Source organism: Hippoglossus stenolepis, chromosome 16 (genome assembly GCF_022539355.2).
Source record: "Hippoglossus stenolepis isolate QCI-W04-F060 chromosome 16, HSTE1.2, whole genome shotgun sequence".
Lineage (NCBI taxonomy): Eukaryota > Metazoa > Chordata > Actinopteri > Pleuronectiformes > Pleuronectidae > Hippoglossus > Hippoglossus stenolepis.
The window spans coordinates 12,316,569-12,344,353 of NC_061498.1; the positions used below are offsets into that span (position 1 = coordinate 12,316,569).

At 44.0% G+C, this 27,785-nt stretch overlaps 2 protein-coding genes across 6 annotated transcripts in view; one reads left to right on the forward strand and one right to left on the reverse strand.

Moving 5' to 3' along the window:
- The window catches only part of rhbdf1a (rhomboid 5 homolog 1a (Drosophila)), a 29,901-nt gene extending 5,779 nt beyond the window's left edge, over nt 1–24,122 (forward strand). Inside the window, exons 2-19 of one of the 4 annotated variants that reach the window (XM_035180129.2) lie at nt 12,983–13,127; nt 13,218–13,357; nt 13,904–14,011; nt 15,762–15,975; nt 16,630–16,836; nt 17,003–17,125; nt 17,253–17,416; nt 17,927–18,178; nt 18,301–18,412; nt 18,532–18,606; nt 19,311–19,472; nt 19,585–19,685; nt 19,776–19,839; nt 20,869–20,963; nt 21,052–21,127; nt 21,458–21,558; nt 22,736–22,889; nt 23,045–24,122. In XM_035180129.2, coding sequence (XP_035036020.1) covers nt 13,011–13,127; nt 13,218–13,357; nt 13,904–14,011; nt 15,762–15,975; nt 16,630–16,836; nt 17,003–17,125; nt 17,253–17,416; nt 17,927–18,178; nt 18,301–18,412; nt 18,532–18,606; nt 19,311–19,472; nt 19,585–19,685; nt 19,776–19,839; nt 20,869–20,963; nt 21,052–21,127; nt 21,458–21,558; nt 22,736–22,889; nt 23,045–23,464 — 2,685 coding nt within the window. In that variant the 5' untranslated portion in view covers nt 12,983–13,010 and the 3' untranslated portion in view covers nt 23,465–24,122. Of the gene's footprint in view, nt 1–12,982; nt 13,128–13,217; nt 13,358–13,903; nt 14,104–15,761; nt 15,976–16,629; nt 16,837–17,002; nt 17,126–17,252; nt 17,417–17,926; nt 18,179–18,300; nt 18,413–18,531; nt 18,607–19,310; nt 19,473–19,584; nt 19,686–19,775; nt 19,840–20,868; nt 20,964–21,051; nt 21,128–21,457; nt 21,559–22,735; nt 22,890–23,044 lie in introns of those variants that run through there. The other 3 variants (XM_035180130.2, XM_035180131.2, XM_035180132.2) reach the window with 3 other exon arrangements.
- A 115-nt stretch (nt 24,123–24,237) lies between these two features.
- Nucleotides 24,238–27,544, reverse strand: aanat2 (arylalkylamine N-acetyltransferase 2). 2 transcript variants are annotated; one of them, XM_047343853.1, is made up of 4 exons: nt 27,524–27,544; nt 25,552–25,705; nt 25,162–25,316; nt 24,238–25,073 (listed from the first exon to the last, which is right to left on the reverse strand). In XM_047343853.1, exons 1-4 carry the CDS (start codon nt 27,542–27,544, stop codon nt 24,768–24,770), a joined length of 636 nt encoding a protein of 211 aa, XP_047199809.1. In that variant the 3' UTR covers nt 24,238–24,767. The 2 variants fall into 2 exon arrangements, with proteins under 2 accessions (XP_047199809.1, XP_035036028.1); XM_035180137.2 differs by lacking the exon at nt 27,524–27,544 and having other exon boundaries at nt 25,552–26,016.
- Nucleotides 27,545–27,785: the final 241 nt, after the last annotated feature.

Consider the following 27,785-nt stretch of genomic DNA (forward strand, 5'->3'; position numbering starts at 1 on the left):
TGCCCAGAGGCTGTGGATCCTCATTGTGTACCAGACTGCTAAACTCAAGTTGACTGCTCCCTGAATGGAGCTACACACACACACACACACACACACACACACACACACACACACACACACACACACACACACACACACACACACACACACACACACACACACACACACACACAGTTATATCTGGACAGTTTCAGCAGTCCCACCAACATCACATACCATGCACCAAACTCACTCCAGCAGCTTTCCCAGAAATGAGGGTGTGTTTTGGCCTCCTCTGTGACTTGTCTTTTAAAGATTTTTTGTTTCAGAAGAGGTGGATCTTATTCAGCGTGTGAATGCCCCTTTGTTTTGACTGAACTTGAACCATTTAAGCTTTTTAATACCGGCGCTGTTCTGACACCAATACCTGCTGACGCTGCATCTTCTTTTTATATATTCGAAGCGCCCTCCGTTTTTACACAAACAGATTTCCGTTAATCTGATGGGCTGTGTTTTATTGTTTGTCAGTCGGAGCTGATTGAAGTGGCATCGAGCCAGGCACCATACTTGAGCAAGTACCTGATCCTGTTGCTCTAAACTTTCCTTTTCTACCGCCCCTGCCTATGTCATGCTCGTGCCAACTTTCCCTTCCATTTGCCAGCTGACAGGGCTCGTAATGCCCCGTGCCAGGGAAAATGATGTAAAGCCTCTCATTTATGTTGCCCAGTTGAACACGCCCAGTAGTGAAGGCATCAAGCCTTAAAGCCGAATATGTTGTGAAGCATGTTCACTCAGATGGAGGCAAAAACAAACTTGAAAAGTAATGCAAATCAGACGTAATTTATTCCTGGAGCCTGTCATAGTTTGTACTCCCACTCTGGGACTCGGCAGTGTTATTTTTTATTTTTATTCTCTCATCTTGTTTGAATCAGACTTTCTGTCTCCTCGCCGATGTTTTATTTCCCCATCATTTGTCGCTCCTGCATGACAATATTCTCCTGGGTTGTCAAACCATGAGCACAGTGGGGAAGCGTCCCTGTAACCTTGGGGGAAAAATTGACGTTATTTCCAAAGACAAAGAGTCTGTGTTTTCTTCAGTCGCGTCAGGAGTGAGGAGGCCTCCCCCTCGCTGGGCCTGCGACCGTCCCAGAGGACCTGCCCCGGCCTTCCCAGTTTTCCTGTGCCTTTGTTGGGAGTTTTCCACAGATCTCTGGACCCAGCTGCACAGCTTCATTCTTCCTTCTTCCTGCCTCCCTAATCCTCACTTTTACACCTCCCTGATCGCAGCGCAGAGACCCAGGCCCCCGGCTCTGGATGCTCCCTTGGGTGCTTCCCCTTCGACCATAGTAACCTGCATAGATTCTAAGCTTGAGAGGATCATATCTTTGATGAAAGTGGATGGTGGGTTGGGAGATAAAAATCTTGGAAATAGGTTTTATACCAGTTCCAGAAATCTCTCTATCTGTCTGCATGTGGCTCGAGAACTTTTCATCTTATCAGCTTCATACTTGGCATGTGTATTGTTAAGGGCCCAAGAGATTGCAGTGTTGAATTTGTTGCCATTTGGTTACATTCAAAAATAATTGAATAAATAGGCGGTCAGAGCTCTGTAGCAGCAGAGGCTGGGAATCATCGCTCAATCACGACAACAGCACATTCTTTGCTCGCTGCGGCAGAAACCTGCAACCAGTATTACCACAGGCCAAACAAACTGTTCCCATTCCAAACAGGAAGGTTTAGAACAGACACGGCACTAGTTATTATAAAAATGGATGAAGTTACATTTCATGTATTCTTGCTGCTTCTGTTGAGGGTTTGTTTTTGATCAAAGCAGGTGTTTACAGTAGCATACATAGTAACATGTTCTGTCATAGAAATGTTGCTGCCTCGATGAATGATTCTCACTTGTGCTGACACAGAGACCGTCATTTCACCTCATATTTATCTGAGTCAATGCTCCACCATCGACGTTCTTCACAGCCTTTGCCAAAACGCCTCGTGACCCACATTTGTGTCCCACCACGGTGACAGTGAGTAACCGGCGGACCCACAGATTTCCCCTGTGGTTTGGAAACGAAAGAAACACACATTGTTCATTTCCTTCTCCTTTTTCGCACCGTGGTTGGAGCAGAGGTGCCGGCTCTCGTCGATGTATGTGGGGTTGATCTGTGTGTCTTTTCCCAGCGCATGCAGCAGCAAAATCTGGAGCACACACTGCAGCTGTGAATAAGCACTTATATGTTTGTCAAAGCTTTTTATCTGCCGTAAGTCATGCCCAACTTTGTGCTGGTGAGGCTAATTTTAACAGTGTAACAGATAAAAAGAGATTTAAATATGGGATCTTCTTCAAAATGACCTAGTTTTGTGTGTGTGTGTGTGTGTGTGTGTGTGTGTGTGTGTGTGTGTGTGTGTGTGTGTGTGTGTGTGTGTGTGTGTGTGTGTGTGTGTGTGTGTGTGTGTGTGTGTGTGTGTGTGTGTGTGTGTGTGTGTGTGTGTGTGTGTGTGTGTGTGTGTGTGTGGAACGGAAATTAATACCCCGCCCTCCGATCGAGAGGGGAAGTATAATGAGGGACTCTGTGGATGTTGCCTCTGCTAAAATAAAATCCTCCGACTTGTAAGGAACCAAGTCGTACATGTCATCCCGAACAGACTCTGTGTCTGTGCGACAGTGATATGTGACACTAAAGGTGTTTTGTTGCAAAAGGAGGCTGCTGATATAACCTCAGGCGATTCCCTGTTCTTCCCTTGGCTGTTAACCCTCGCCTGATCCACATCTGCACTGCACACTCGCAGACACACACCCTCCCACGTGTGCATATGCACATATAATCAAAACCCTTCAGTGTCGAAAATCAATGCGGTCAATCATTAATCTGTACTCAGGGCTGTTTCAAGGAGACATTTTCTAAAAAGGTTGCATCCATCTGAGGATTTTTTTTTTGTAATTTCGACATGTGTTTAAAATGTGATTTTTTTAAAAACAATAAAAACCTTTATTAGACCTTGCCCTGAAGGTTTAGTCAAACATAAAAAAAACTACAGAGGCTTTGAATGAAATTACAGAGTCGAAAGAAAATATCTTAGTGAAAGAATAAATGAATCGCCTGTTTCAATATTTTAGTATTCGATTGAATGATTTATATCCAGTTGAAATTAAGTGGTACTTAACACATGTATTTCACGGAATGGCAAAGTAAGTCTACAACGTTCAAGGTGACATTATCTCCTCATATAAACCCTTCTTTGTTGTGACAGGTTCGCTTTACTCTGCTTTTAGAAAGTAATTGTGGACCTGAAAGGCCGACAGCTTCAGGGCAGTAATAGAAGAAGAGGGGTTTTCCAACTCACTCACTCCACCTGGACCAATGTGAGGAAAGAAAGTTCTTGTTTATTGTGTTTTTATCCATGTTGCATTTAAATACTAAAGTTAATACTCTCTGTATTTAGAACTCATTATGTGGGTTTGAATTTGACCACAGGTGGACTTAGTGCGTTTCATAAAAGCTCTTTAAATGAGGCCTTTTGTTCGCCTCTAAACCACTCATGGATTACTTCATGGCTTGAGAAGCTACATTTTATAGTATGGTATTATTTAATATGATTTCAGTTTCATGATTCATTTATTATCGCCTCTAGAAAGCAATTTAAGCTGCAATTTAAGGGTTGACTTTGAAAAGCTCTGTCACGAAAGGCTAGACAGCCTCCATTCTCCACTCTGCTTAAAGCCAGGCTAATTTGGCTAATTCCCATTGTCCCACAGCGACAAGCCTCACTTCATCTGTTGCCTTCACAAGATGTGTCAGCTTCAATGTCACAGTACCCTGAGGTGTCGTTCTCTGTCTGCAGGGCTGGAGTGGGCGAAGGGCCTCAGCCAAACATTTTTTTTGTTCATACGGTGACGTGTGCTTTATCATGGCCAGAGATGGGATGTGTGTATTTACATGTGCCGCGTGGATGTGTTCCTGTGCATGTGAGCAAGAGTCTGTTGTTTCCGTGGTCGTGTGGACCGGACACGCAGAATGCGCTCGGTCTGCGGTGTGTTTCCTGCCTTCGTTTGCACGTCTCCCCTTCCTCTGCTCCGCACTTCCTTCCTTCAAGCGCACCACAGTAAAATAAGCTGTAATCTGACCTCACTCTACGCTGGTGGTCGTCTCCACACAGAGGATGTGACATGACAGAGCCCATGGCGCTCCTTTTGTGAAGTATTTTTAATCCTGTTGATTGATTAGATCCAACCTGACAGCCTCTGGTGCTCAGTTATAGTTTTCAACCATTAACCTGCAATGTGAGGTCTCTGCAAAAACATAATGGAGTTAACTCCATTATCCGAGCAGAGAATTTGCTCAGTGCACCATTTCCATTGATGGAGGAATGAAATCTTCAGCCTGCTCTTGTTCAGCCCAGTCGACATCAGGCCATACAATGCAGCCTTTTGTCGTCTTGATTCAGGCTGATATCATGGTGGAAACTATTTCGATGGGGATCACATGTTGTTAGGACACGCTGTATGTGAGATTCTCCTCTTACTTAACGAGAGAATGTCAAACCTCCCGTAGACAATACAGTGCTTGTTTCGAGTCTCAGGACACATTCAGTTGGACGGGGCTCCGCAAGGACGACGGCTCACTTCCCCTTGCTGTCTAAAGCAGAGGCTCTTATTAAGCCATAAATTGTAAGACCTTGCGTAAAAGCCCGGCCGGTCAAAGAAAGGTGAAAGAAAGTCTGACACTAATATCATTGATCTTCTAATTATGGCGAATAATGTGAGGCATCATTGTACACAATTTTGATGTGTTTTGACAACCCTTGACTAATTAAGAAATTTACTATGGAGAAACAACTGTTACCATCCCTTGGAAAAGGCTCCAAGATTTATGAGACACTATGTCATCCTCTGTAAATGTACAAATGATGTGACAGACACTATGAATTGAATACATTTATTTCATTTGTAACGTGTGGACAGTTTCTTGGCTTAATCCACCTGCCTCTCTCAACCCTAACAGCAGATTATACTATGATATTATACAGCATATTTGACATTTGGATTGTCTGCAAAGCCAGATGTGTTGCGACAGCTCTGTTTTTATTTAGTCCCTGTAGATCTTTAACATCTGCCACAGTCGTCTCCCAGCCTCCGAGATTATGGGACAGGGCCTGTGGAGTATCACAGTATCTCGTTGAATTTCAGTAATTGCCCTCAGCACGCAGCTCTAACAAGGCCCGCAGCGTTTTTTCATCATGCACGTGCTCTTTCAGTGTGGATGTGTTGGACAGTGGGTTTCAGGAGCTGCTGCTGGATTTCTCCGTCACGGTGAGATTCGCTGTAGGGTACAGCAGGAGAAGCTGATGAGAAGCGACTAGAGCAAACAACTAGGTTTCAGGTCTGGCAGCTGGAGTCCCTAAAACAAACAACTTAACAACATCCCAAAGTGGTCGTGGGTGAGCTGATTCAGCAGGGTGTTACCCAATCCAACTGAAGTGGCTGCAGAGTATACACACAGACCTCTTGTTATGTATAAAACCTTATCTAGTTGTCTCGGAGTGTGAGGTATATATAGCCCGCGTCGGGGGAGTTTTTACTCTCAGCTGCTTCCTCGAGATTAGAGGCACAAACACAACTCCGGGCTGTGATATGATACAAATTTACTTAGAGAGGTTTATTTTTCCACTGATGTGAAGACAGGCCTTTGCTGTCAGCCGTCGTGAGCAGAAACAGCCCCCCGCTAATAATGCTGAGAACACAGCCTGCTTTGGCTCGTGGGCCTCAGCCATGCGCACAGACGCTCCAGTAGGAAGTGTGTAGTAAATAATTCACCTTTGCAGAATGACTAAATAATTCAAGTGCTGAATTAGCTACGCATGTAATAATGTTTCACCTGTGTTTCAGAAAGGGAAGGAAACTTTGTGCAGAAGCAGTGCTGATATTCTGTTTGTAAACACGCTGATGTTAAAGTAATTATATCTGCTGGTGTCTGTGTACTGTTAACACATCTCATCTCTCCTTCATATTGATTTCCTGTGCAGGATATTGCTGCACGATGAAAGTCTGGGTCTCATCCTGATAAAATAACCAAATGCAATTTTCTAGGACCTGGAGTCGCCTGGAAATATATAAGGCTCTGTAGAGGAAAGGGTACATGCAGCTCGATGGCGGATACAGATATTGCCTCTTGCACGGATATTAATGAAAGCAGTTTTATGAAACTTCTTTGATGCACACAGCCCTTGAGAGGTGGAGCAGGACAGTTTTTGTGTTTGTATACGGTTTCATGCAGACGATCATCTGCAATTGAGCTCTAAAAATACACCACACGCACATAGCCTGCTGTTAGAGGGCCATTTATACTTTCATGAGCTATTCATGTATCTGGCACTCAATCCTTTCATTTAGTAAACACTGTTGTGACAGTGAGGCAGTCTGGCAATCAACCTGGTACGAATCTGTCACTCGGTACTAAAACCCCTGAGACTAAAGCGTTGATTCTTGTTTGTAAAAATCCTGACAGCCTGAGCTAAAGACCTGGACCACTGTGATAACACGCTGCTCCACCCTTCTTGGCTGGGCCCACCATCCACGCCTAGTCTCAATCTCCCACCTTGCCACTCACAGCAGCCCCACCCCTCATGCCGTCCCCGGAGCGAGCTGGGACACTCGATCTCAGGGTCAGCTGCAGCGGGTATTTCTGATGTCTCTCTGTGTATGTGTTTTTTAATGTCGTAAGGGTTGGTATGGCATGACACCCTGTCACATGCATGGGTAGGGTCATTTCGATGACGGCAGCTTTACTGGTGCTAAGTTGCAGTCCAGTCTGCGGCCTGCGGCTGTATTTCACAGCGTATTTTCTACCCTGTAAGACGTGTGGAAAGGGAGATGGAGAGAGCTGAGAGGCTTTACGCCTGCACTGTTGCATCTCAATGTCAATGTGTGTAGGGGAGCAATGTGTGCAAAAGAAGCCATGTGTCAGTCACGCTGTTTTCATTGTTGCCTGAAAAGAAGACACACATCATACAAATGCCCTAATTCCCTCCTCGTGTATATCATCCACAACCGGTGAAGTCACCTTGTATTAATGTCTGCGCTGCAATATAACACATTTATTTTTAGTCGCCTGTTTCTCCTCTGTGTTTCTCTTCTCCTCGCTCAAATGCAAGTATCAGTATCTTTGCAGTTACACCAGCTTCTTTATTCATCCTGGTCTGAGGCACAATGTGCTATATTAAGATCAAACGCATATTTTTGCATTTAATTCGCAGATGGGCCTCAGATGCCTGTAGGGACCACAGGACACACACGCCCACAGTGTTGCTCAGGACAAATGGTTTATGTTTGGATCATATAATGAGGTGAAATGCGAGATCTGTTGCTTCTTCATATTGTTTCACAAAGGCCTCCACCCTTTCACTAAAGTGACTGCATGGTCATGAGTTTCTGCTCATCATTACGAAATCCCATTTATGGGAACTCCACTGTATCGAAGTTGATTTCTCTATTGCAACACTGAGTGTGTCTGCTGTGCGCAGCATTTCATTAGAGAGCATTTCTGATTTGGTTTGCAATTCTATTAATAGAGGAGAGCAGAATATACGTTAGATTAGGAGAGTAACTGCCTGAATAGCATTGTTTCCCTCCATTGTTTCCTGTGTCAGGCCTCGCCTACAGCAAGGAGTGAGACTAAAGAAAACAATGGATAGTAGGAGCATTTATAGTGAATGACTAACTGTGTAGGCATGGGGAAAACAAAACATAACCAGTTTGTGCCACCAGGTTTTCAGGAAAACAGTAATCTGTTAGTCAACCTGGTACCAGATTAGATTTGCAGTGAACTATAATGACATCAATCGATATTTAAAATCTCGCTAATAAATAGGAATCATTTGAGCGGAAGGGGTGAAAGAGTTGACCTGTAGTAGACGCGACAGCAACATGCAGGAAGGAGGATGAAAGAGGGAAAGGAGGAACGAAGGCCTGCGGCCAGGAAGCGCTGCAGCTCTCAAGAATTAGGTATCCGGACTTCTCACTATAGCCAGATTTAATGAGGTCACCCATCATGGATGTGAAGCAGCGAGTCCTCTTCTCCGCTGTCCACCCTGCCTGTATTCCTGCCGTGGCAAGCGGGGGCCCTACTTGGCCGACCACCTAAGGCTCTGTCAACCTCAATGACACAGCTCTGTCAGCCACCCTCGGCGCGGCTGCAGCTCCGGTAGAGTAGTGTACACCAGCAGAGTACACACAGTTCCCGGAAACTCGCCAGGCTCATGTCCATAATGGTTAGACTTCATGCGGTTTCCTGCTCTGCCATTTCAGTGTGGTTCTGTTTCAGCCTGGGATCTTGAGGAATGTGGGTAAGGCATTCACTGAGATTCAAACTGGCCCTGGATAGAGCAGATTTGGAGAATGCAGGAATATTTCACAGGACTATCTCAGAAATGTCTGATAATAACAAATATTTTATAACAGATTAAATGGCACAGGAATGAGCACTTAATTTTCGTGTACAGCAGTGAATAGGAGTTGGAGATTGTAAAAACGGTAACTGCAGCCATCTGATGCCGACAGCTTCAGGATAAAAGAGCTCCAGATCACTGTTTAATTTATGATGAATGACAAACAGGAGGCCAGTGCTCTCTTGCAACCCTCTGCATATTTGAAGCGGAACTCAGAAAACTAGTTATGCTGCACAAAACAAAGCCTCCACCCCCACTATGCTTTTTCAGCAGCATGTCAAAGGTGGTACTAAGAAAACCATTCACTGAGTCTGTCTTCTTTTTGACTTTAAGCCTCACCTGGGAGAGCTGGGCCTCTGTTGTCATAAGCCAGTGCCTTTCTCTGCATGACTGGAGACCATTTACCAAGTGATTGTATCAATGATGGCACAGAGAACTTCATTGGGCTGGAGTTTGTATGTAGAACGTAATACAATAGAGCGCAGCCCTCCGGACACAGAGAGTCCGGGTTATGCTTGTCAACCCCGGTAATTATGGCCTGCTGGACCAGCTCGTCCTCTGTGTGTTGTCCGCCTGTCTGTCTCTCCTCCACTGCCTAATGGAGAGGAGAAATGGAGAGGAGGGGCAATGTCAGTCCTCAGAATGAAAAAACAATTCATGCACATGCAGGATTGTCATGGGTATCGTGATTGAGTAGGAAGTGTTAGTTTCTCACAAGGACCAAGCGACAGCAGGAAGCCAATCTCTCGCGAGGCGCAGTGCAAAGTTATGGGTGTGGTTTTTTTTTTTTTTCTCTTCGGGATGTGAATCTCCAAGTCAAAACAAATGTTTTTGAAGAAACTAGATTACATCGTGGCTGTCTGAAGAATGTCAGCCTCAAATTGGAGCCGGGAATGTTAACAGTGTGGGAAACTATTGCACGCTTCGCATCGCTGCCATGCGACGTGGAAAATGCACAATCACCTTGAGAAAGAGATAAGATATTATGGTGCATTAGCTAAGCAGCCGGTCGGGTGGAATAGTTTTAATAGTATAGTCCTGTCTCATGAAGCTGTTGCTTTTAGACAGATTTTCTTTTAGTGTCAAACTTGACCATGAACAGATACAGATGCTGTGTCATGGGAGGACTAATCCTCCAGCCTGGATCGATGGCAAACACAGAATTCAATCAGCTCACCTTCCCCTAAGGATATCTGCCTCAGAAGGTTGTCCGGCCTGTGAAGCCGCGTCTTGCTCAGACAGGGACCAGCTTCTCTGGTGCATGGATGTCTGGTTATCACTCATTGGAGAGATGACATTTCATGCTCGCAGTGAGAAATGAGTCGATGGCAGTCGTGGCTGCAGCGACAACGCCAACTGCTCCAGCAAAACTCCTCCTGAGACTCGAGTCGCCGGCATGTGCCAGCTCAGCTGCCATGTTGTCTTTGGAGGAGGAGGAGGACGAGAGAGAGAGTGAGGGAGACAGACTTTCAAAGCCTTGGCCTCGGCTGTCGTTTTAACTTTTACGAGTCTACAGTGTGTGGGATACAGATGTTCAGTAATGGCTGTGGTCTCGCTTTAATTGAAAGTCAGATATTTCAGCCACTGTCTCACTTTATTTACATCGCTTTGAATGTTTTTTTTAAATAGTTTGTGTGGGTTTAATATGACAATCAAGTAGAGAGCAAATAGAGGAGCTGTGGGGCTTTAATCGCCTGTAAAAAGCAATCACGTGTAAGTACGGACGAGATGAGTGGGAGACAGTAGAAAAAAAAAAGCCGAATGCCCAGGGAGACGCTCGGCGCAGGAACAATGGGAGTTGTTTAGTGTGCTTCCACCCATCGCTGCCGCGTTCTCTGGAGGCAGAGCTGCAGCGACAGGCGAATAGGAGCAACCAGGGCCGAAGCAATCAAACACTGTTAATCATGGAGGAAAAGCAGGTACTCTAGCTGTCCTGTCCTCTTTTCAGTTCAGATCCAGTCTTGTGCCATCTGCCCCCCCTACTTTCCCAGATCTGGCCTGTATCAGGAGCCTTACTGATTGGACTAATGGCAAAAGTAATTAAATGTCGGGTGGTCCAGCCTGGGGCAAAGAGAAAGAGAGAGAGCCGGCTGTTGTTGCAGCAGCAAGTGGTGCACAAGCTGAGTTGCTGGTGTCACATTTGCATTTCTCAAACGTGAGTCTGCGAGAGAGATGAAGTCCATTTTTTGTTTGTTTTGATGAATAATGAAATTTCAATCACGAGTGAAGTCATGCGGACACTGAATATTTGGGTCAAACTGATGCAGGACTTCAAAGTGTCACTTTACTGGCGGGAGTCCAGTCTGCTCCGCTAATCTGGTATCAGAGTCCAGACAATGTCACTGGAGGTCAGACAACATTCAATATAAAAGCTTAATAGAAACTGCCCAGACTGACAGTGAACAGACTGTAATAACAACTACAATGCAGACTGTTGTACAACCCATCTGTTTTTTTGTGATGGGATATTACAAAGTACATTTACTTAGTTACTGAAGTTAATTTCATGTATCTGTACTTTACTTAAGTAGATTTAAGTTACTTTTACAGCGAGTTGGACCCCTGATCCAATCAGAGTGGGCAGGTAACATTAGACCCCGCCCCCTTCAATAACAGCAAATGGATTCAGAAGAGACCATCACCGATACTCAGCCATAATGAAGGAGTAGACCGTTGCATTAGGGAATAGGATACACTTGGCAAGTACTTTTACTTTGAATACGTATTTTACTCAAGTTGAAAAGTTAATGTGTACTTATACTTAAGTACATTTCTGTCTATTTATTTGTACTGTCACTTATGTAAAATGTGTGAGTACTTTCTCCACCAGTGCTAGTTTTTCTTCTTCTACCATTCTTGACAACTTTATTGTGGCAAAAATGTTGATGCAGGAACTCGACCAGTGTCCTCCTGTGAACCGGTGAATTTGAGAAATAGCTGTCAGCAAGTCGTAGACCGTGTTTAAATATTAACACATTGGTGATGACCTCTGCTGCCCCCTCAGCTCTGAGGTTTTCCTTCTGTCCCTGCCGAGATACACCGACAACGCTTCCCATCATCACTTGGGCTAAAACAGAAGCCTGTGGTGTGTCAAAATGGCAACCGAAAGCAGATGTGGCCGCTGGACGTGGACTTTTATTTTCACTCTTTTTCAAAGAGCTGTAACTAGAGAAGTGAGGACGTGACCCGCTGTGGCTGCTCAAGGGCTCAAAACCCCCGGATGTGACTTAATGACTCGGTGTGACGATGCCATCTTGTGAGGCATTTTGAGTAAATGAGACAGGAAAAGGACAGGAAAGGCAGAAAACAATTAATTAGTTTGTTTTTGTAACGGCTAAGCAGCTGAGGAGACGGCCCACTTATACATTTGTGCTTTGCAGAAAGTTGTTTATTGCTGCCAGCCTACCACGAAAGGAGGGTATGGTTTTGTCTTTTTGTTAGATATTTAGCACTACTGTGTAAAAACGACGGATTACCACGGAAATTGATGGAAGAATGTAATATGGGTCAAGAGAGAACCCATTACAATTTGGTGCAGATCCAAGATTTAAACATTGTAACATTGTTTGTTGATAGAACAAGATCATAGAAGCATGTGTAAATCATATTTCGGGGGGGGGTGTAATTGGGACTGGACACTGGTAACTACCACCAATGTGTAGCCAACTTGATGTGGCTATAAGGCTTGTTTAAATTTAGGGGATTGTTTGGCCTTGCCGGAGGGTTGGGGTTGGGTTTAGGGTTATGCGCTCTACTAAGTGAAATTCTAATTATTTTGTGTATTTGCTCTTGTCTGTAGAGTAAAAAACATTTAAATCCATAACAAGTGTGTGAGATACTACCAGATACCATAATTTGAAGGGAGAATAGTGGCTATATGCTGTTGAAAGGTAAAGGAGTTCACATTTTCGTGGGAATGATGGGAATGAAGAAAACGACAGGAAATGAACCAGCAGGCCCAGAGAAGTGAGGTTAGGCGGTGGGACAGTAAAACGTAAGGGTGGTGATAACAGGGCTGCAGCTGCGGGCAGGCTGTGTGATGCTGACGTTTACTGTGCACCTCCTGTGGTCCTCAGGCCCCGTCATGGGAATGTATGCGCAGTCATTAGACTCTGGTAAATGGCTTCTGGAAGCAGAGCAACTTTTAACCACCGAGAGGGATTAGGTTTGATTTTAACTGTAGAATTAAGGGATTATGTTTTTAAGACTGAAAACTTCCTCACACTGCAGCTCGCGTATTTATTGCTTTTTTTAAATGGCTCCGTGAGCTGTTTTCAGCAGCTGTAGAGAGTTCTTGCTTGACTTTCTAATGAACAGAAATATGTGAACGCCCATGCTTGACTCAACTCAGGGGCCTTAGCACCCTCTTGTGAAGCAATTCTGCAGCACAAATCATTGTAATCATCATGTTTACAGCTGCAAAAATAGCATTAGATTTTGATCATGTGTTTTGACGACTGTTACCTAAGATGACATGTGATTTGTAATTCTTTGAAACGCATTACAATAACATGGTTTTCTCATTTTCTCTCTCTCTCTCTCTCTCTCTCTGTAGCTGGCAGGCCTGGGCTGGGACAGAGAACATGGCTGAACCACGGCGGGAGAGCACCAGCAGCCTGCAGAGGAAGAAACCTCCGTGGCTCAGACTGGACATTCCCACGGCTCAGATGTCACTGGACGAGCATCCCACTTTTGTTCAGGTGCTCTTCTCTTGCCGAATCACCCCTCTCAACATCGTTTTTGTCCTGACTTGCGTTTTCACTTTTGGCCTTGTGTCATGTCTCGTGCAGCCCGTGAAGAGGCAGGGGTTCCTGCGCAGTATCAGCATGCCAGTGGAGACCTCTCACCTCCAGTCCCCGCCCCGCGACTTCTTCGACACCCGGCGGCCTGTCTTGCAACGCCAGTCATCCATCACTCAGACCATAAAGAGGTACAGGCAGCTGGCAGTACACTGGATTGATTCAATATATTGGACATATTGATGTGATATAGAATGAACTCTTTCCGCATCTTAAGCGTCAAGGTTATGTTGGCAGTGTAGCTTGCAAGTAGTGTTGTTGCTTACATCAGGTAGACAAGAGTGTGTGTGTGTGTGTTGGTTTATGGAATAAAATGTTACGTTTTATAAGTTTATATAAGATTCATGAGCTGTAGTAAATGGAGAATATTAGCTCCCTGTGTCCCATTGCATAACTTTTCCACACCTCTACAGTGTTTCTGCTTTCCTTACCTTTTTACCAGTTGCATGGCTGTTTCTGATTAACAACCTCAGTATCATCTGCCTGGTTGCGACTTTCCTAATGTTTTAATCTCGATGAAAAAACAACAGTCTGCTTTGCTCTCTCTGCTCGATGCTACAGCCCCTGTCCAGCTGCACCTTTCCTTCTCACTGCCTTGTTGTTGTCTTTTCTCTTTTCCTCCTTCTTCCCTCTGTCCCTCGTCGCCTCCCTATGGCCCCTGCTCTGCCTGGTCACAGCAGCAGAAGGGTGCACTTTGAGCGGATTAACACGGTGCCTATTAAGGGCCAGCGAGCTGCTCGCCGCAGCACCAGGAAACACCACTCGCTCTCCAGAACCCTGCTCAGGTACGGCAGGATGTCCCCCCTCACAAGACCGCAGGTGTTAGGGTCAGGATGAAGGTCTGGTGTTTGCTCACTTGTTTACAATGAGGGAACAAGTGAGTATATTCTCCCACATCACTAGATTCACTAGAATTGTTGTCGCAGCTGTGTTTTTTTTAAACATGAGTCATAAGCAGATCTGATACCAAAAGCTGTAATTTCCCTGTTACAAGTTCCTCATGTAGCGATGCAGCCTTTGCAGCAGAGGGTGGGGGTGTCACTCATTTCCTTACACCTCACATCAAACAGCATCAAACACAAATAGTTGTTGCATCGGAACGGAACTTGTCTCAAGGCCTCTTTAGCTGACACTCATTTTATGTTCAGCTCAAGGACTTTAAATAAACATGGACAACGCATCTCCAATTCAATCCAAAACCAAATCGCCAAAATATCCCAAATACCAACGGTTGTGCATCAGTCTCAACCGTCAATCATGAAGGTTTACCCCATTTTTATAGCATCAGAAAACAAAACAAAACTTACCAGAAAAAGAGAACAATGAGGTTTCTGCCGCTTGTCCCCATTAGAATGTTTTATTTGGTAGTTTTCCTCAGAGAATGTTGCACGTTGTCAAGACCATATGAGACAAATTGGGATTTGTGACTAGATTGATTGACCTAAAATAACAGAAACCGTCTTTGAGAAAAGATCATTTGATTTGTGCTTTGACCTTTTAGTTTGGGCCATTTCCCATCGATTAACATGGAGGAGGCAGGATTTATAAACTATACTGCTGCGATTGAGGTGCTTTGGCTTCACTTTTGGGGAACAATCCTGTTGGCCATCTTTATATACAATCTATTTTTCAGCCATACTCATAAGTACAGTGAGGGCTGTGTCCACTGGCGCTATGCTAGAATATTAGCTGTTAACTTTCCACTGACACATTCTTTAAGAACAGAGTACCGGTGAGAATTATTCACGGAAAGAACGAGTGAGCCGAGTAAGAAATAGATTCTCACCTAATACACAGCTGGTGATTAGTGAGAAAAAACACAGCTCGCTTGTTTGAATATTTCTTTGAAGAATGTTTCCACTTCCACTTCCTAGCCTCAGGGTGCAGCAACGTTGTTTGCTCTGGTACTTATTAGGCCTCAACCACCAGCAATGTGATTGCATTTGTATTCATCAAGTTTAGCAGAGAGTGGAGAGGGTCACACACAAAAAAAGAAAGCTCTGGAAAAATCCTCCATTCTCTGTGTTAATTGGATTTGGTGTCTGCTCATGTCAGTTAAGATTAGGAACATGTGAATAAGTTGGATTTTATTCGCAGCATCAGAACTACTGTAATCCTCTCTTTCTCTGAGCATTTAGGCTTTGGGAGTGTGTGACTGTGCACCATGCATTCAGTGTGTTACAAGTTGTGTCTACCTACCTGCTGCCTGTCTTCTTTCCCAGTGTTCAGACAAACATAAAACATGCCCAGGCATATTCCCTTTACTGCTCTTATTACATACACTATCTACGTCTCTTTCTGACATCAAGGGGAGTGCGGGCTTATCAGTCTCTTGCATGTTTGCCGATCCACTCCTCCATATACAGAGGGTCAGCAATCTCTTTTTCAAGTTTCACTGTGCCAGATAGGACTTCAGCTCTGTCCGTGAGAAATACAGCAGTATACACCGGGGTCCAAAAGTCTGTGATCACTGCTTCCCTGTTTTATGTTGAGTTTTGTGACCCAGAACTGAAAGGACAGTGTTTGTGGCATTAGGGGAACAGCGGACTGGTTCGGAGTCAGCAAAGATGGCGATGCCACTCAGAAATGGCAGAGGAAAAGTCTGCGCCACTGCAGCCTCCGCTACGGGAAGCTGAAGCCGCAGGTGATGCGAGAGATGGATCTGCCCAGCCAGGACAACATTTCCTTAACCAGCACGGAGACCCCGCCTCCGCTCTATGTCTCCTCCTCACAGCATGGCATGCAAAAGGTGAGGAAATATTGTTATTCACATTAATAATTTTTGATATTAAAGTCATGAAAACAGTCAATAATTGTATTCTTGAATGTAATATATGCTATAATTCACACTATTACTCAAATGTATGCCTCCGCTCACAGTTGCAGTTTCAGTCTACATACATTTTTTGTAGAATTGAAAACTGAATCAAAATGGGAAGAAATTCCTTAAAGGCAGACTTGGGAAATCATGGTCAAGAGTCCAAAAACATATTTTGAAAGGCCACTGTGACCTTGACCTTTAACCTTTAACCATTCAAATTCAATCAGTTAATCCGCGAGTCAAAGTGATTACATTTACCAAATTTAAAAAGGATTCTCTTGAGACATTTTTAAAATAACCAATTAACGAGGCAAAAAAGGGTTTTGTGAGGTCCTAGTGACCTTGACCTTTGAGCTCGGCCACCAAAATCTGATCAGTTCATCCTTGAGTCCAACTAAACATTTGTACCAAACTTGAAGAAATTCCCCCGAGGCGCTCTTGAGATATCGTGTTCACAATTATGATAAGCACGGACAACCCGAAAACATAACGCCTCAGGTCACTGGCTGTCGCTGGCGTGGAGGCAGAAAAAATGTATATTGTTATTCTGCTCTTTCTGATTACGTCCCACTCGGTCTTCAGATTGTGGACCCATTGGCTCGAGGGCGAGCCTTCCGTATGGTGGAGGAGGTGGGCGGCTACAGCGTACCTCAGACCCCCATCACCCCCGGAGCTGCCTCCCTCTGTTCCTTCACCAGCTCCCGCTCAGGTCTCAACCGACTGCCTCGCCGGCGTAAGAGGGAGTCAGTGGCGAAGATGAGCTTCAGGGCTGCAGCTGCATTGGTCAAGGTGAGTGAGAGAAATGAAATACAAAGACGACAATGCTTGTAAAAAGGGTAGCACATGATGAACAAACAAACTTCCTGTACTTTATTGGTCTTCATTGGTGCTGTGTTACTTTGTGACAGAAACATTGCAGCTGTGAAGCATATTTGTTTGTTTGTGTGTTTCTCAGGGGCGCTCGTTACGGGAGAGCACTCTGAGACGGGCCCAGAGACGAAGCTTTACCCCCGCCAGCTTCATGGAGGAAGAGATGCTGGACTTTCAAGATGAACTGGACACATCCTTCTTCGCCAGAGTAATTCAGAAAAACAACAACAATCTTATTCTGCTGTTTTTGCTAGGCAACCGTGTTTATTTATTTTACAAACCCACAAGAGATCGTGACTTTGAGTTTCCTCTGATCAGCAGTTTTCTTTCCACAGGATGTTCTGATGCAGGAGGAGTTGTCCACGTACGCAGACGAGGTGTTCGAGTCACCGTCTGAGGCGGGCGTGAAAGAGGAGGAGCCCAACAGCCTGATGGACGAGACGGAGCTGACAGGCAGCGCCCTCGATAAGACGGAGCTGGAGAGAAGTCACCTCATGCTGTGAGTTACTGTGCAACTGTGGCCGCAGTGTCAGTCATACAAGCTATGGTGAAACAAACAGTAATAATAATAATCACAACCAGAAAAAACTAAATTGATCCCTGCAGGAAAACTGCTTTGTTATAAGTGTGAGACAGGAAAGAGGAAATAAAAAGTGTAAGAGTAAAAATAACTATAAAGTGGTAATAATAAGAAATACACATTAAATGAATAACAAAATGTACAAATGCATAGGTGTATAATGTAATATGTCCGGTGAGTAACAAGTATCCATCTTACTTGAAAGCAGTTTCAAAATCCAATTAATGCAAATCAAGTAAACAAATATTATTATTGATCTCATTGGGGATAAAGCCATGTCTTAGGTGTTATAAGTGATACAAATCAATTTCAAAGTCTCAGATGAGGCTGAACGTGATACAGAAAACCAGAGGAATGTCATATTATTTCCTCATCATTGCACTTACAAACCTCTCTTCATATCCCTCTCCCCTCTGTTACCCCTCGCAGACCTCTGGAGCGAGGGTGGCGTAAAGCCAAAGAAGGAATGCCGGGACCAGCTAAGGTGCCCTTGCGGCAGGAGGTGGTGAGTGTTAACGGACAGCGGCGTGGCCAGCGAATCGTCATACCCGTCAAGAAACTCTTCGCCCGGGAGAAGAGGCCGTATGGGCTGGGCATGGTGGGGAAGCTCACGAACCGCACCTACCGCAAGCGAATTGACAGCTACGTCAAGAGGCAGATAGAGGACATGGATGACCATAGGTACAGCACCACCTATCTGACTAATGAACTTTTTCTCTCCATTTCCCTCAGTTGACACTGATGAATGATGAGTGCTGCTGCTCTGTTTATTTTTTTAAAGTACATTCCTTCTTTTTCTTTAGGCCTTTTTTTACATACTGGATCACCTTTGTCCATTTGCTCATCACTATCTTGGCTGTATGCATCTACGGTATTGCACCAGTGGGCTTCTCCCAGCATGAGACGGTTGATTCTGTGAGTCAGAACGCTCTGATGAACGTCTTATTCAACACACCATCACAATATTCTCACCTCATTACTGCGCTCACATCTAATTTGAACGATTTGTCTGTTTTGTATGTCTTCTGATGTAGGTTTTAAGAAACAAAGGCGTGTATGAAAATGTCAAGTTTGTGCAGCAGGAGAACTTCTGGATCGGGCCGGGTTCGGTGAGCTCTCCTCTCTGCTTCCTGTTTTCATCTGATGAAAATGACACAAGAAATTAGAATGTAGAGCGCATACCTCGTCCAAGGCTGAACAACCCTGCACTTGATTGTCTCGTTTATATAGTAGAAATATAAAATATATAACATAAATCAGATCTGAATCACCCCAAAATATTTGTGAAATTTCTAAAGCTGTCAGAAATACCTCAAAGATGATTTTACCTTAGTTGCAGGTTTCAAGCTCTATTTATAACGTACATTGGCTGAAAAAAAAACGACCTCTCTATGAAAAATTCAGATTGTAATTTAGATCTGCACCCAATTGTACACACCCAGAAATATCAGCCCACATAGTGTACCAGATATTTTATTTAATCAAGATCCACGAATTATTCCCTGAAAAACTTTTTAATGTTTTAAAGGCTATATGTTGTAATGTTAAAGAAAGTGAAAAACAAATCCTGGATCCGCCCATCCCTCCAGCCCATGATTTTGGTGAAAATCAGTTTAGTGTTCATAATCCTGCAAACAAAAAACAACAACAAACAAACAAGCTAGAATGGCACCCAGAGAGTGCACAAACCTCCACCAAAGACCAACAGTCCCTTTTAAATTCAATCAAACATAAAACTAAAATGAAAACACCACCTTCTTGATGAAATGTCTTTTAATAAACACTTAATTTTATTGTATCTATTCATTGCCAGGAATTTCTGATCCACTTGGGGGCCAAATATTCTCCCTGCATGCGGCAGGACAAGCAGGTGCACGAGCTTATCAGGGAAAAGAGAGCTATTGAACGCAACTCTGCCTGCTGTGTGCGGAACGATCGCTCTGGCTGTGTCCAAACCTCAGAGAAGGAATGCTCGGTCTGTACACAAATCCAATTCCTTGCTTTGGGTTCCTTGACCTTTACAATTCAAATACAGGTCGAAGCTGTGGGCAGTTTTTAATCGGTTGTCTTTGCGGTTTTATTTCTAGAGCACTCTAGCTGTGTGGGTGAAGTGGCCGAAGCATTCCAGCACCCCCATGTTAAACGGTGAAAACAGAGAGCATGGCTCGGTGTGCCATCAGGACCCCAGGTAAGACGCACTAGGAGATGTTCTATCTAGAGTTTAAAGAATAAAGTAACATCCCTACGTCATGTATGCATGTTGTTTGTCTCTTTACAGGATATGTCTAGAGCCCGCCTCGGTATCACCTCATGAATGGCCTGATGATATCACCAAGTGGCCAGTGAGTACAGTAAACCTTTCCTGGGGTTAAGATTTGAAAAGATCCCAGGTGACATTGGGCGAGAGGCTGGTTACACCCTGGACAGGTCGCCAGCGCATCACAGGGTCGACAAACAACCATTCACACTCACATTCACACCTATTGGCAATTTAGACTCTTAACCTGTTAACCAGACTGTGGGAGGAGAAAACCAACGCAGACACAGAGAGAACATGTCAACTCCACACAGACTCATCGGCCAGATATAGGAATAGATTATCTTTGTTTCAGTTTTTTTGGAAAAGTCACTGGCACTTTCAATAAAGATTAGAAAAAAATACATAGATTTACATTGCTGCTGGCAAATACTCAATATTGAGTAAATTTGAGCGTGCATAATGTTACCAGGAGTGTAGTTCAATGCTCGATAAGGTCTGATAGGTTTTCTCTCTCAGTTAGTTTCTCAGTACCAGTGTAACCACGCTGGTTTCTTGGTTTTACATAGTTGTGCAAATTAGTCTGGGCTCCACAATTTGTTTTTGTTTTGGATGGAAATTTAGATATATCAAGTGTCATGGTGGTTCAGTGGTTAGCACTGTTGCCTCACAGCACAATTCCCAGTTGGGCCGTTCTTCATTTGCATGTTCTCCCCGTGTCTGCGTTTTCTTTCCTCCCACGGTCCAAAGCATGTGACTGTGAATGGTTGTTTCTCTCTGTATGTCGGGCCCTGCGATATGCTGGCGACCTCACCCACTGTCAACTGGGATTGTCTCCAGCCTCCCCCGCAACACTTAAAGGATAAGTGGTACAGATGTTGAATTGGGATGTATTATGAAACAGCATAATTCAGCAATCTTCAGGATTTTAAAACAAAATGTGACACTGTTTTTAAGAAAATCAGATTTTGCCACTTTTTAAAAGTTGTTTGAGATAATGCATCAACATATAAAAAGTGCCACAGCTGTGACATCAAACATCCTATTGTGATTCAACTTAAAACTTCTGTTTACATCAAACTTTGAACTATTGTTCCTCTGCTGTGTCTTTTAGATTTGCACCAGGTACAACACAGGGAACCACACCAACCTGCCTCATATAGACTGTACCATCACGGGCCGACCATGCTGCATTGGAACCAAAGGGAGGTGAGGAAAACATTTCCCCACTGCTAGTCTGAAATATGCCGGGTGACTTGTTTACAAGATTACTAACTGCTGTTCGTATTTCTGCAAGGTGTGAAATCACATCCCGGGAATATTGCACCTTCATGAATGGCTACTTTCATGAGGAGGCTACTCTCTGCTCTCAAGTAAGCATCCCTCTCCTCAGTGCGCACAAATGAAACTTTTTATTTTCTCTTGGGGATATGAAAAAGGGAGAAGCTGTTCAATGCAAAAAGTTTTTGCGCTGCATCTGTTGCTGTTTTTAATCGATTGAACAGTTTTTTTGTGCTTCCTGAAAACCGAGTGAGAGCATTTCTATGTAGGCAGACTTCAGTTGCATGTTATCTGTGATCTGAGATGTTCACTTCAGTCGTATGAGTCATGTTTCTTTCTGTCTATGTGGTTTGTGGTTGTATATTTCATTGATATATGACTGAGGGGCATTAATGAACATGCTCTCCTCTGTCCTTCTTCAGGTGCACTGCATGGATGATGTTTGTGGCCTGTTGCCTTTCCTCAACCCTGAGATCCCAGATCAGTTTTACAGGCTGTGGCTCTCACTCTTCCTGCATGCTGGGTGAGTCGGCAGCTGTCAGGATCATGAAAAGTGATTTTGCTTCATCAGATATGCATACAGCAAGATGGAAAACCATAAAAAGAGATCTTTTAAATCAGAGCGTGTAAAGCTTTTACTACCCAGACTGCAAATAAAACAAAATCCTCATACCCAGAAGCCACAATTTAGCAGCTGAGCTCTGCCTGTGAATCAGTCAAAGCTAAATTTAAAGAGCTGAATGTCTGCTTAGTCTCAGTTTAATGGGCTCCGTCAGGGTTTTCAGGGACAGTGCACCCAGCAGTGAGGAACAGGATGTTTAAAAGATCACATCATGTTTATGTTTGTCACACACACGGAAATTGACATCACTCGTCAAAAGCGTAGCATAAAGAGTGCACAGAAAAATAATATCAATATAATAATTATGTATAAGACAAATAAATAAAAACAGCTGAGGAAACAAACCATAGACTGTATGCTAAGATGGTCTCTAGACTCTGCAGACTCTGGCTCCAAATGCGCAAGATGGCGCCGTTTGTATCTGGGATATTTTGGCTTCTTCTCTGGATAGTGGGAGGAAGTGGGAGATGAGTCGTCCATCTTTACTTACAGTCTGTTGAACAAAGAAACTAACAACAGTGGCAAATATGTGACTTTACACATATTTAGATATTTATGTTAACAAGAAATAATCCAATAATTCAGGTTATATGCAAAGCAATGCTCTACAATACAGTACATAACTATAGTAAGTAGATCGTACATGTGCGCCAGTCGTCCTGCAAGACTTTCATATGCCTAGATGTGCGTGCTGATGAACACATTCATCACTTGCAGTTAAAGACTTTAAATATGAGCGTGACAGCAGCACTGTGGCGTAGTTTGTAGCCATCAGTCCATCAGTCGTCTCAAAGAGCTGACCTCACAGCTCAGAGGAGCAGTGCTTCATCTTCCTGCTGTCTGCTATCTGTCTCCTGGGTAATTAAACAAAGTGCCTTCGCTCCATGAACTCATTAAGCCTCCACGAGATAGAGTTCGATTTTGTTGATGGGCAAAGTCGGCTTTTCATGGGGTTTGCCTCTTCAACGCAGACAGATTATCTCCCCCGACAAGTGCGGCTTCTCATCCACAAACAACCGCATTGCAACATCACATTGCACGCACATGAGCACGTTTTTCCCACATCTGTCCTCCCCAGGATCCTTCACTGCCTGGTGTCGGTGGCGTTCCAGATGACCATCCTGAGGGACCTGGAGAAGCTGGCGGGCTGGCTGCGCATCTCAATCATTTACATCATCAGTGGCATCACCGGCAACTTAGCTTCAGCCATCTTCCTGCCCTACAGAGCGGAGGTGATCGCCTGTTAGGTCCCCACACAACCGTAAAATATTATGAGGCTGAGATTTCTCTCTGCCAGATCATCATCGCACCACATTATGAAAACAACTTTTAAATCATATCATAAATTTTCTCCGGCTCACATCTCCCTCTGCTGTCTTCTTCTCAGGTGGGTCCAGCTGGCTCTCAGTTCGGGATCTTGGCCTGCCTGTTTGTGGAGTTGTTTCAGAGCTGGCAGATCCTGGCCCAGCCCTGGAGGGCCTTCACCAAGCTCCTGTGCGTGGTGCTCTTCCTCTTTGCCTTCGGACTGTTGCCCTGGATCGACAACTTCGCCCACATCTCCGGCTTCATCTCCGGCTTCTTCCTGTCCTTCGCCTTCCTCCCCTACATCAGCTTCGGCCGCACGGACCTGTACCGCAAACGCTGCCAGATCATCGTCTTCCTGCTGGTGTTTGTCGGGCTCTTCTCCGGCCTCGTGGTGCTCTTCTACGTCTACCCCATAAAGTGTGAATGGTGCGAGTTGCTCACCTGCATCCCCTTCACGGACAAATTCTGCGCAAAGTACGACCTCAACGCTCACCTTCACTGAGGGGCGGATAGCGTGAGCTCAACAGGGAGGCAACAGGTCAAAAAAAAAAAAAAAAGATGTCAGCCAGTATGTGTCCCCTACTCTGCTCCTGTGTGGCTGGGGACTGTCAACCCCCCACCCCCCTGTCTGTGAACTATGAGAATATGCTTGTGTTTTTTTACTCTGTCAGTATGAATACCTATGCCACTCATCATAAGAACTTCTTTTAATCACCTCCCAGTTCACTCCTTTACTGTCAAGTGAAACAAAGGTATGGCACTTCTGAACCTCGTCTCAGCTCCCAGCTGCCCTTTACACGTCAGGCAGGAATTACAGAAACCAGCGCTGGTACAAAGAGAAGGATCTTTTTAATTTTTTACAATCACACTCCAGACATAGGTTTTATTAGTATTATTATTATTAATAATTATTATTATTATTCAAGCAACCTCATACTGAAGCAGGGACGAAAATCAAATATTGATACCTTTGGTGCCTTGTTGATAAAATGTACCAACTACTGCCATATTTTTGTTACGTTATGCTGAGCACTCGAATGTTTATTTGTTTAATTGCTTCTCAAGAAGTGATGATTGTTTTGAACACGGTAGTGTTTTAGCTACCTGCCTACTCACATGTAACTGAAAACAACAGTAAAAAAAACAACTACAAACTCAAATGTGTGCGACTTTCTCTCAATCACCAGAAAATGACTTTTGAAGGTTGAAAGAGTTTATTCACATGAAGCAACATAGAAATAAAACAGACATGTCAAACAGGCAATCGGAGCATTATTAGAGGCTACATGATCAATATATAGATCTTCAAATTATTCTATATTACTGTAATCACACTGAATGGTTTACAAAAATAGAACAGTATTCATACCACAACTCAAGGTTTGATTTCATTTATTTGCTTTTTTTTCCTAGTAGGTACCTTGATTAAATTAAAAACCATAAAATATGAAGGATTAGATGGTAAAACAGTTTAGAGCTTACAATATTCTACTGGTAACAGAAGGAAAATAATTTAATGTCTGAAAAGCCCAATTATCATCTGCAAAGCCATCATTTCTTGCATGAAGAAGTGAATCCGCTCTCGATCCCTTCTGGCCTAACACAGTCGTCACTCCTCGCTCAGTGGGTCAAAGCAAGCTCTGAGCTGCTGACAGGAGGATGCTGAACCCAGTCCACTGGTGTTTACTGGCCCTGCGCTTCTATCTGTCCCTCTCTCAGCTGGGTTTTCTTAATCTCTTCTGCCCTGAGTCCGTTAAGGTGGGTGAGTAGGTCGAAGCATGAGGGTGGGCTTTGGGATCGAGGGCCTAGCAGCCACTGTTCCTCCTGGCGTACGCCTGCCCGCCGACCGTGTACTCCATCTCATGGAATTGCATGTTGGACACGGAGATGGCTGACGTTCCCTTCTCTTTGAAGCCGGCCTTGAGGTAGAAAGGCACCAGGAAGTCCTCGCAAATCAGCAGAGCTCGCCGGAGGCCCGGTACGCAACGCAGGTACTGCAAGTAGCGCCACAAGAGGATGGAGCCCTTGCCTTGCTGGCGGCAGTGGCGGTGCACTGACAGCACATGGAGGTGCACAGCGGGGCTGTCCGGGACGTGCTGAGTCATGGCCTCCTGGAGGAGAGAGATACAGGCATTAATGAACAAGTACAGTAATTTGCATGGAGTTTTCTTTTACACATCATACTGTGAAATGACATACTTGTGAAAGCCTCTCCTTGTCCCAGCCAGAGCCAATGATGAAAGCCACCAGTTGTCCCTCCTCAAACCAGCCCAGTGAGAGCTCAGGGCACTGACTCAGGAAATTCAGCACCTCATCCAGGGTGAGGGGACACTCTCCAGACACGGAGACGAATGCTGGGAGGGGGTGAAAAGAACCAGTTTATACAGTGGATCATGTCCTGGGACTAAACATAAAGAAAGCATAAAAGACTTTTTTTTTTTCAAGTTAGAACTGGACCTAAGACCAAAACCAGTGTTTCAGATGGAAAATGCAGTATATTTCATTTAACATCTGTCAAATCAGTTAAATCCACTGGTAAATCAGGTTATTTTCTTATAGTGTCAGCTTCAGGAAATCTTTGTGATTTACCTTCTCTCTCGATCTCAAACACGCTGATGGCGTCCTGTGGCGTGAGGTTCCTGAACTCGCTGGCGGGGAGCGTGTGTCGTCTTTGTTGCAGAGGGCTGACCACTCTCACAGGCGTCTTCAGGAAGAAGGGCTTGAGGAGCGGTGAGCGGCTGACCTGCTTTGCCATGATGTCTCAATACAGGAAGTTGCGATTCCGTTGTTCTGTCTTTTTCTTTTGTCCAGGGCTTTTTCTAGTATAATACTTGTATACTGGTGCAGTCGAGGAGAAGTCCAAGAAATAAAAGCCTCCCCTGTTCTCTGCGGGTGCCACAGCTCTGACTGTGATGCAGCAGGTGAAGATGCTGACCTTTGTGTCCCTCCTGCTCTGTTGTCCTGATCCTCTTCTGTGTCTCTGAACTCATACTGTGAAGTGGTCATCTCAAAGTAGGATAGCTGTCATTGCATGTGCCTCCAAAGTCTCTAAATCCCTCTCTCTCAAATGACTTACATACTGTTCTGAAGGGGAGGGGGTTTTCCTACTTATGGTGATAAACTAAGAGAACGACAACTCTGTATTTGCATAAATGACAGTTTACATATTTGAATTAGACATTCATATACTTATACTTACCATAACAGAATAGTTACAGCAATAAAATCTCCTACACCAAAAACACTTAGATAATAACAATAGTAATAATAATAATAGTAATAATAATAATAATAACTAGGGCTACGTTGTAACACTAACGGGCCCGAGCACAGGCATTTTGAAGCCTGTTGCGTTTAGTGGAGAGAGCGATCAATGACCAAGCGCACGTCTCCGCGTTGCATGCGTTTTGCGCACTGCGGCAAGGACAAAACATGTCACTTCCTGCGTCCGTCACTTGATGTCGATCCTTGCCTGCTAATTGCTCATTACGGTCCACGCTATCAATTGCACATCACACTGTGAAAATTGTATGTAAATCGAATGATAGTTGTAAAAAACAAAGCTTACTTCCTGTTGCCAGTAGGTGGCGCCATCACTATTATTTCATACAGACTAATAGATCTGTTCAAGTAGGGGCTCTGATGTAGCGTGATCAATTTTGTGTCAATTGGACAATGTTACAACAACTTAATTATCACACTGATCAGTAGGTGGCGCTATGACCCTGCACTAATATTAATATATGGAGCTGTTCAGGTCAGGATTGTGATCATAGGTCAGTATTTGTCTGTCCGTCCGAAAAAAAAAAAAAATACAGACAGACAGACGAAAACAAAAATAAGAGACAGACGTCCGTCCGTCTGTCCGTCCCAAAAAAAAAATATACAGACAGACAGACGTCCGTCCGTCTGTCCGTCCAAAAAATAAATAAATTATACGAACAGACAGACGGACGAAAAAAATAAAAACAAATAAAATCCGTCCGTCTGTCGTTTTGAATTTCCTGCAAACTTTGGTCAGAATTGGAGCATGTCTAGGCCCTGAAAAACCCCAAAAAGGGAAATAATAATAAGAAAAATCCTTACAATTTCAATAGGGCCTCCCACCGTTCGGTGCTCGGGCCCTAATGACTATTTATATTACACTTTTCAAAAAACTGGTTTACATGGTGCTTCACAGACATGAAAACAGAAAATACATGCACTGCAATCACAATTTCAAACAATATAACGCAAGAGATAATGGATACAATTAAGCAATGAAACAAACAAACAAACATCTAGTTAAAAGCAATATAATGACAAAAACAATTAAATAAAGCAATAAAACAAACAAGCATCTAGTTAGAAGCAATTTACTGATTAAAAAAAGGAAATAAACATTTTCATTAGACACAAATTGAACAGGATAGTTTTAGCGATAATTTGTTCATGCCCCACACCCAAAAAACTACAAAAATATTATTAATATTATTATTATTATTTTTCACTGTGGTAAGAATCTTTTGTTTACACCAGGTCCAACAAGAAAAGTCCAGGGAGACTCTATCAGAGAAAAGACCAGATGTGATGATGTAGGCATGAATTGGTATTTATCAAGCAAGTTTATGTTCACATGTGCTCGACAGATTCAGGTGTGTGTGCATGTTTTCGGTGATCAAGGGCATGTGGGCTAAATGAACTGTACCAAGTGATGGGGGATTTGTGTGGATTGCTGTTGAGATGATTTCATGCCTCAAAGAGGTTTAGCACTGACTAATTAAATGAGAGAGCACTTGCCCGACTGGCCTGAGGTAAACCTATTTACACAGACTGTCGTGCAT

What these genes read in the sequence shown, in the direction of transcription:
- aanat2 (XM_047343853.1), bottom strand. Translation starts at nt 27,544, where the DNA reads ATGCCTACATCATCACATCTG. An exon ending in GTTTGAGATCGAGAGAGAAG is followed by an intron (nt 25,317 to 25,551) that starts GTAAATCACAAA and finishes ACCCCCTCCCAG; the next exon opens with CATTCGTCTCCGTGTCTGGA. An exon ending in ACAAGGAGAGGCTTTCACAA is followed by an intron (nt 25,074 to 25,161) that starts GTATGTCATTTC and finishes TCTCTCCTCCAG; the next exon opens with GAGGCCATGACTCAGCACGT.